At 35.3% G+C, this 9,433-nt stretch overlaps 1 protein-coding gene across 5 annotated transcripts; it reads right to left on the minus strand.

Annotated features, from left to right (window-relative positions):
- Positions 1–1,724: 1,724 nt before the first annotated feature.
- LOC110107641 lies at positions 1,725–9,223 on the minus strand. Of its 5 annotated transcripts, XM_020837951.2 has the most exons (7): positions 8,830–9,054; positions 8,562–8,712; positions 8,016–8,054; positions 7,844–7,939; positions 6,691–6,909; positions 3,887–4,015; positions 1,725–2,445 (listed from the first exon to the last, which is right to left on the minus strand). In XM_020837951.2, exons 4-7 carry the CDS (start codon positions 7,901–7,903, stop codon positions 2,221–2,223), a joined length of 633 nt encoding a protein of 210 aa, XP_020693610.1. In that variant the 5' UTR covers positions 7,904–7,939; positions 8,016–8,054; positions 8,562–8,712; positions 8,830–9,054; the 3' UTR covers positions 1,725–2,220. The 5 variants fall into 5 exon arrangements, with proteins under 5 accessions (XP_020693610.1, XP_020693606.1, XP_020693607.1 ...); XM_020837947.2 differs by having other exon boundaries at positions 7,844–8,054; XM_020837948.2 differs by having other exon boundaries at positions 7,844–8,054; positions 8,562–8,716.
- Positions 9,224–9,433: the final 210 nt, after the last annotated feature.

Here is a 9,433-nt window from a genome sequence, read left to right on the forward strand (position 1 = left end):
ATATATATTTATTTATTTATTTATCATGTTTATTTATAGTAGAGGAAGAAGATTGCATTCATCATTATTTATTGTTGTATAAACTTGGATCATATGGGCCTTGAACTTGGGCTAGCCATACTACTCTAAGTTGACCCATGTGGGCCTATGTGGCCAGTTATGTAGGCCATGTCTACGTTTGATCAATGCTTTGAAACCATAATATGACATAATATTGTTGGTGAAATATTTACAATAATTATGATGATGATGATGGATGTTGATGATGATGATGATGGATCAGAAATTCATGCAACAAATTAATGGAAAATATTACATGAAGAATTCTTACCTCCTTATTTGCAGTTTGATTATTAATTGGAAAATGAGAAATACATTATATGTAAAAATTCAAAAGAAGATAACAAATTATTAGACTGGTGAAGAAATTTCAAGTAGGGTTGATTCCTTAATTTGGTTCGATAAAACATGCATGACAACATTCCTATTTCAAGAAAGAGACCTCAGAGAAAAATAACATATAGAAGTTGACATAGAAGACGTAAAAATTAAGATAAGATCGAAAGTTTTGACATCTATCGTGCTAAAAAAGATGCGGTGATGACAATGGAACAATGAAGGGCAAATATGGCAAGACTATGAGGAGAGATAGTCATTAACCACAATTGGTTGATTTGGAATCGCTTGTGATCGTGGAAGCGGATGAGGAAGCGAAGAAGAAGATGAATAACCCAATATGGTAGTTGACGACATTCACATTCTCATTATGGACCTAAGTTTAGTGTGATCCTTAGGTATGTCAAACGATTTAACAAAAGTATTTTAATAATTTATTAGTAGTGATTTAAGAAAATTAGTTAAAAAATTTGTTTGCGATGTTAGGTATTCGAATGATTTGAAAAAAAAAAAAAATAATAAATAATGTTTTGATTCTTTTGCTATTGATGTAAAATTATGAGTCTAACTACCTTGCATTATGTACAAGGGGGCTTATTAATGTTAATTAATAAGGATACTGAGATCAACAGGGAATCTATAAGATTAGGGTTGGGTATTGGCTTATGTGCTTGATCAACAAGGACATAATGCGCTTATGAATCGGGCTTCATAGACTGTTTGCATGCTTTGCATATATTGATGCGTTTGCCTATGCATCAATGCATTACCACGAAATGAGGTTATTATATGGCATTTATGAACATATGAGATACTCGTCCAAATGTCTTAAGGGTGTTTGGTTGCCTGCTTACAAATAGAATAGTTTCAAAAATATTGATATTTAGTTTGAAGTAAAAAAAAAATGTGAATAAAATTTTAATTCATTTGAAATACATCATCTAGTTCGTTTTTTTTTTTAATTTGAAATTCCTCTGATTTGGATAGGTTTCAAATAAACCGAAAATTCATTGCAATTATCGCCGCTCGCTAGTCATCGCCTCCACGAGCTGGCCACTGACCACTGTCGTCACCACTGGCCACCCAGCGCCATGGGCCACCGTAGGGGCGATCACCATTCACTAACGCCGACCACCCACTGCAGCCACCCAACACCACCGCCGGCCACCACTGCCAATGTCAGCTACAGACCACTACTTTTTCATTTTTGCACTTTACATAACATACATTTTACTTAAAAAAAAAAATCTCATACATTATTTTTATAATCATCCAAACAACTACACAATATCACTTTAGTATTATATTCCTTTTTCAAGCAAACAACGTATCCCATAATATATTAGCATATCTTTTAAAGCAAAGTTCAAATGCATATAGTCTAATGAAACACTCAACATAGTTGAATCAATTTTTTCAAAGTAAAGCATTGAACAACCAATTGCCACACACATGACATCATTAAGCGAGCATTTATAACATCCAACATATTTATCAATGTTACATTGGTCGGATTTCTATTCTTTCTTGCTCCAAATTTAGAAATAAGTTTGATATAACATGCTTTCTTCAGTTCATTATCATCATGCAAGTCAAGTTGTTCAGGTCATTGACATGTTAACGAGTCATCTTAGGCTTCGTTTGTGATAGCTTCTTTACTGCTTCTTCAAGCAGCTTTCTAGTACTAAAAAGTTGTTTTAAGAAACAGTCAGAAAGTCGTCCCAAAAAAAACCTTAGTTTCCGAGTTCAGAACTTATAACAATGGTGTTGTATATAGAATAACTTGCAAAAGCTATACTAAATTACTAATTAATTCCTATTTAATCATTCTATCTCAGGCAGCGGGGATAATGATGAAGAAGGAAGGACTGTAGATGGTGAAGTAAGAGGCTCATGAACTACTGAGTTGGATGATATAGAGATAGGATTACCCTCCAGTTGCAGCATGATATTTCCAAGAATATCAGTCATTATTTTTTTGAACTGCTCCAGCTGCGAAATTTCCTTTTCATCAACTAGCTTGAATATCTCATTCACTATTGTGTCAACCTGTTTTTAACAGAATAAAATCAGATACAAAGTATAATCTAAACGCTCTGGTGGTATTAAACATTAAGGTTTCGTTTAAAAAATTGGGTCGGGTTCGGGTTGACCTAGCAACCTGAAATTGACACGAAAACGCCTATTTGACCTGGAAACTCGATTTTGACCCGAAAATCAAAGATTGACATGATTTTTGACCAGAAAACTTGCAATTTTAGGTCAAACTTGCAATTTTAGGTCAACTTCAGGTCATTCATGTCGGGTTGGGTTGACCCGGACTCGAATCGGGTCGGGTTCAGGTTCGAAAACCTGACCCGTTTTTAAAAACGGGTCGGGTTCGGGTTGACCTAAATAGTGTCAGATCAGTTCTGGGTTTGACCCGAATCTGACCCGTTGACCCGAATTGACACCCTTATTTAAAAAGCTGTTTTAGAAAATAGTAATAAAGCCGTCGCAAACGAAGCCTAAGATAATCTCATTTAGGCTTTCTTAGGGACGGCTTTCTTATTGCTTTCTAAAGCAGTTTTCAAGTAAAAAAATTTTATTTTTTTACTTAAAAACTGTTTTAAGTAGGAAAAAAACTGTCCCAAACGAAATCTTAGTTGTTTTTGTTATTGGAAGCATCACAGAGATTATTCGAGTAATTGGCTTATGTTAAGCAGCTCATGATGGTTAACCCTGTTACTCATTTTGTCTTTCAGCCTTCAGATTTAGGAAGGTTAAAACTGATGTGAAGACCACGCCAGAGGTTTAGCGTTTTTCTATAGTTCAAACAAACATTTAACTCTACCATTTTGTACAGCTACTACCTTGTCAAAATAGCAGGCAATTCATACTTGTAGAAACTAGGAATGTTTGCTGTACCATGAACAAATTTATAGCATAAAATTATGTGATATGAAGGGTTGAGATTTTACCCCAAAGATTGATTATTTAGGCTTTTGACTCGGACCAAGTTCGGAGCGAGCTATAACAGCCATATCAGTAGCTCGGTTCGATCTTCATGCCCGTTTTAAGTTGGGGCTAGAATCGGATCAAGACGACTAGTGACTAGCTTGAAATATAAATAGTATGCATATTTTTTAATAGCGAGTATTATAAACATACCTATATACAATTTAAATATTTTTTAAATTAAAAAAAAAAATCTCAACTGAACTCGATTTAAATTCGAGCTGGCTCAAAATCCAGTTAATTTGAGCTGAGATGGCTTGCGGATCGAATCGATTCAATCTTCGAGCCAATTTCGAGCCCATTTCTATATATTCGAGCCGATTTCAAGCCGGCAAAGAATTGACCCTATATCTGATCCTTCTCAACCCTAAAAGAATATGATATCCACCATTGTCACACTTCATATTCTAAAGTTCTCAAAACTAACCTTGAGCCAAACTTAATTTGTAATTGATTGGCAAGTAAAGCAAAAATTTCAAAAACATCAAGATACCTGATCGACAGTACCATAACATGGCAAATCAGCTGATGTTGCCATACGGTCAAGTGCAACTTGAAGAATCCGCCTTGCTGAAAACACATTGGACTCCTTTTGCAGGTCTCTCCAAACCAGATCTAGCAACTAAAAAAAAGCCCATACTTGCATTAATCAACAAATTAATTGATTCCGATATACAAAATAACAAGGATTTTAATCTAATTTGCATCCGGCAAACTTTATGTAGGAATTTCTGCATGTCATAACAGTTATGGATATCTGCTTCAATCTTCACAGGAGTACTTCAATTTAGTTCATTCCGTGTTATTTGATTTCGTTTTGGATGTTTTAGATTTCATGCATGTAAACCTTATGTAATATATACTAATGGCATGATTGAACGCACTGTTGAACTGAACTCTAAAAAAAACTTTCTTACAATCCCTTTTCCTTTCTTAATCTAAACCCTTACTGGTCCTCTCCGACCCAATTTCACTTAAAGTCCTACATCCCTTTTTCCTCTTCTTCATAAGCCTTGGTTGAAGCATGTATAGTACTTCTCCATCTTCAGGAAACCCAGAGCATGGCGGAGAAAAAAGGAACAATGCTAATTCCGTTGCATTAACAAACCAGTCGGGTTATTTTCTTGAATAAAACCAACAAGATTCAGCTCGAAATGGTGGTAATCTAACAATTTCTCCTAACCCACACTGCACTACCCTTTCCTCGCTAGCACACCAATGATGCATGCATATGCTACGTGGCGGAGCCAAAAAATTTATTCAGGGGGGTCTAAATTAAACATTACAAAAAAATCACCCATTAACGACAGAATTTTCCGGCGGTCAATTTTCCGGTGGTCAATTTTCTGGTGATTTGCCGCCTCATTTAGAATGTTAGAATACATTAAAATAATTGCGTTCGCCGTCTCATTACCGGAGCAAAGAGGAGCCGTAAGATCAAAATTAAGAATGCAAATAATATGACGAGATAGGAGCGAAAGGGAAAACAAAAGCCTTGCTTGAGGTTGCGAGTTGTGAGAGAGAAGCAAATGGGAAAACGAAACAGGTAGTTTGGGTCGAGGAAAAGCAAACCATTTGGGAGCGGTCTCCGTTTGGGCCTGTGATATGATATTGTTGTCAGAGTAAAAATTTTTATAAGAAAGTTATTGTGAAAATTAGTAAGAAAACTATTCCGAACAAAGCCTAAAGCATATTCTTGCATGTTAAATCATGGAATTGTTAGATCTTATTTTTTATAAAAATAATGCTAAATTTTTTTTATGTAAATTGATCATGCAAACTTAAATTTGCTTTAAAATGAGTGCAAAACATAAAAAATTCAATTAACTGTATATTACACATATCTTAAAATAATTATAATACTTTTAAGATCCTAAAAAAATAAAATAAAAGATATAAGTGTCTTATATATTTTAAAAATAATTTATTGTATCTAAAATTTTTATTTAGTAAAAAAATCAAAACTAAATTTCTTATTTTCCTCTCGAAAGCCCCAAATCAATTGCCCGCACTCAATAGCTCATTTCCTGAACATTTCCATTTTCATTTCTCCCTTAAAGATTATGGCTACAATTTCACAACAACGCTCGGAGACATCTCAATATTGACGTCCAATGCTATCACAATATCAATATTTCAAAACCATCTCAAAATTAAAGTCTAACATTGTGTTGACATTGACGCTCACACTAGCAATTTATACACTCACAATTAAACCCTCATGCCATCTGAATATCTCATCTTTGTCCAATGTAGTCTTAACATCGACGACCAATGTCATCTCTAGATAAACGAACAACGACGTCTTGACATTAATGCCCGACGCACATTACACAACATCGATGGCCAACAGTCGAGAGCATTGTTGTCTTCCCTCTCAATGCCTAACACGACATCGATGTCTGCTTTCGACATCCTAATATTAATCATTTTAAGTATAAATTCTAGTTAAATTATTTATTATTTTTCAATTATTTTTAATATTTTATTTGTTCAATTTTTATACACTATTTTTAATATATAAAAATTATAATGTTATATCCAACTCATGCTACTGTCCTAAATTTTAAATAATTGGCATGTCCCATATTTGTGTCATGTTCGTGTCGTCGTGTCTGTGTCAGTACATCTTAGATTCTCAATTAGGGGTGCAAATGAGCCAAACCTGAGTCGAGCTTATTGAGTTTAGAGCTTGAGCTCAAGTAGAATTTTAAGCTTGTTGAATTATCGAACTCGATCAAAGTAGTGCATGACTCGATTACTCATCAAGCGACTCGAGTGCGGAAGCGGAAGTGGAACCGCGAAAGCCAACAGAGGAAGGCGGAATTGCGGGGGCGGGTTCGGACTCGAAAGGCCGAACCATGGGGACGGGGTTGGATGAAGAAAGCTGAAGCCAAAGAATATGCTACCAATCAAACTTTATGCTCAAGTAGTCTAATGGACTGTGTAAGGACTAGTGGCCTGGAGAAGATTTTTTCTCCAATGCTATAATTTTGAGCTGTATAATTTGCAATTTATTGCTTATCATTCTATAGAAAAAAGGAGTTTACTTCAAAGATAAGGATCCATTCAATTTTGCAATTGTGCAGAAAAAATTTCTCCCATAATCCACAAAAAAGATAGCTCAAAGTGATAGAGCTTCTTATTTTTTTCCTCTTCACTTTCACTCTTCGTCCAGATCTTTATCAGAAAGGAGGACGCAAGATTCCAAGTACACTAAAATACCAAGTTTAAGAAAATGGCAGAAAATAAACAAAACAACTAGCAAAACGTGGGGCATTTATTAAAAAAACTAACCTTATTTAATTCGAATTTGTTGGAGAGCAATCTCCTGATACCACCACCATCGAAGGTTTTCTCTGTGTGAGCGACAATGACTGGCTGCTCCTGAAGACGTTTAATGATATCACAAATAAACTTTTTGAATTCTTTCAAGAAGTTCTCTTCAGAAGCAGGTTGTTCTAGTTGATCCACGGATAGTATTTGCAAAGCCGGGTCTACAATGTTGTCAAAAACCTATGAACATAGCCATAGTTATCTCAGAAAAATCAAGTGTGCTCCAGAAACCAAGCCTAGCCAGGGGATACGATCCTTGATTTCTAAATGAGGCAAACTTCATAGAACGACCAAAAATATTCAAAAGAAAAGCACTAACGTCCTTTGATTCTACACATGCTACCGACTAAACAGCACTATTTAATAACTACAAAATAAGCAATAAAGAAGATTGTGGAATAAGAAGAATGCCAATTCAACTCAACTACCAAACCAACCATGTGGTTTCGTTAAGAGAGTGTCAAGTTTTGGATAAATTTCAGTCTCAAATAATGGATCAAGATATGAACCTTGCATGTAAAGATCTTTCTTTGACTTTATTGTGATCAAATTATAATTAACAACTTAAAATGACCCGCTTATGGAGCAAACAATTTAACAGAACAAGTTGCAAAAGGTACTGCAACAATCCTGATTTTTGTTGAAGTATATGCCCATCAGGTTTAAAATTTAGGGGATTTACATATGCGTCACAAATTCATATATATTTGCATGTATAACATCTAAATTTTTATGTTTACTTACACAAAATGCAATCTTTAAATCACATAAAAGACATTACTAATATTAACTTTTTAAAAATGAAATAGATATTTTCATACCAATGTTTTGATATGTCTGAAACACTTTAGTGTCATATGAGTAAATATAATTTAGTTTTTAGATATATAAATACATAAAAAAATTTGTGTACATATGTAATCCCCCCTAAAATTAAGCAAAAGGTGGATATGTTGATCTTTTTTATCTAATCACTCCCCAAACCAGGCCAAGCTTTAGTTAGACTAGTTTGTGAACAATTCAATCCAAACCCATCCCTTCAATCTGATAAATTACTTGACAGTTCACAATGAAAAAGTCAATATAATTAACGCATGCACAACTACTGATTTACCCAAGAGTCAGAAGAAGGGGGCAGTCCATGGTCGACCGTTAGTTGTTCCAAAGCCATCATAATAGACTCACGCAAAGATGAGCTTCTTGCTTCTATCTGTGAGAATATGTTGATCATCTCAGGATCAAACTGAGTGCTGGCTAAGAATTCCTTTAAACATTCACCATCAAACCTTAAGATCAAAATGGGGATCTTCTTCAGCTCGGCCATTCTGAAAATTAAAGATGACAAGTAGCACATCGTAAAACATTCTGCTTAAAACATAAAGTTTAGTCAAAATCTTCAAGAACCACAACCAGCTTTCAGTAAAATAATGATCATTTAGTGATTTAGCCTAGTCATCTATTTTTGCTTCATATCATGAACTGGAATTTCAAAGAAAAAGCGTGACCAGGTTTTACTATAATTCAAGATTTTCTTGGCTTCATTCTCTTAGTTCAATCTGCTTATTGGTTATTCTTAACATGCATAAAATAATTCCCTCTTCCGATCTTTCTAGCGCCAAACAAAACTTCGCTGGACCACAAAAAAGATAATGAGATCATGTGAAATCTTGAATTTTTTATTTTCGAAATAATGATGGCGCTATAAAAAAACATGCAAGTTCTTTCGAACAAATTGCGCTGTACAAAATTGCTTGCCGCCCTCTAAAGTGTTTTATTCATCATATAAAGAAAAATAAATATCATACAAAGAAATGATTGAGAAATTTACTCACCCAGATCTACTTAGGAAGAAGGGAATGAATTTATCTATCAAGAGTGTTAGATAAACGCTTTGAGAATGGGCTGGAGGGGATGGTGTCGGAGGCAAGCGTGTTGAGGAATCCGGCGGAAGTTGTCAGAATCAAGGAAGCAAATCTCCGGCTTCTGACTTATGGAGGAATAGGATTGAACAACACGGCGGAGGTAGTTTAATACAACATATGACACGATGACGACGAAACATACCAAGCAAAATCAAGGCAGGTCAGGGAAACTAATTACCTCTTAGAATTAAAACAAGACTACGGCGACGAAGCGATGGTGAAAATGAGCAAAGAAATTCGATTAATCAACGCAACAGAAACCAATATTCTCTTCGCCATTGCCTCCAGCTTTCCCTAACTACGGAGATCTCATTAATAATAACTTCGGTATCGTTGATTTCACATGTGGATCTCCTTTGCAGAAAAGTAAAAGCTAGGAACGCGTTCCTCGTGATCGCCTCATCCTTACCCGTTTCTTCTCTCTGACCAACTTGCAACTTTCGTGGAAGAGCCATTAAAGGAAAGTAAAAGGGGAAGAAAATCGAGCGATCGGATGGCGAGGGAAAGCAGAGCAACGACGAAATAGAGTGAAGAATGAGGGAAAGTGGCGCTAGGCGCCACACCGACGCAAGAAATCCACCCGGATTCGTGTGAACAAGGACATATATATATAGTAATTAAATTTTATTAATAATTTTATTAATGGACTTGTCAGCTCTTAGTCTTTGGAGAAATTATTCTTGTGTGGAGACAGGATGTAGAAGATCGTCTAAAGACTATTCAGAATGCGTCACATCAATGATACAGAGCAGTGTCGAGCCGCGGTACAGAGCGGAGGGGTG

The sequence above is a fragment of the Dendrobium catenatum genome, unplaced genomic scaffold (assembly GCF_001605985.2).
Source record: "Dendrobium catenatum unplaced genomic scaffold, ASM160598v2 fragScaff_scaffold_706, whole genome shotgun sequence".
In the NCBI taxonomy this organism is placed as follows: Eukaryota; Viridiplantae; Streptophyta; class Magnoliopsida; order Asparagales; family Orchidaceae; genus Dendrobium; species Dendrobium catenatum.

What these genes read in the sequence shown, in the direction of transcription:
- LOC110107641 (XM_020837950.2), bottom strand. Translation starts at nt 8,053, where the DNA reads ATGGCCGAGCTGAAGAAGATCCCCATTTTGATCTTAAGGTTTGATGGT. An exon ending in ACAAATTCGAATTAAATAAG is followed by an intron (nt 4,016 to 6,690) that starts GTTAGTTTTTTT and finishes GCTTTTTTTTAG; the next exon opens with TTGCTAGATCTGGTTTGGAG. An exon ending in GTTATGGTACTGTCGATCAG is followed by an intron (nt 2,446 to 3,886) that starts GTATCTTGATGT and finishes TGTTAAAAACAG; the next exon opens with GTTGACACAATAGTGAATGA.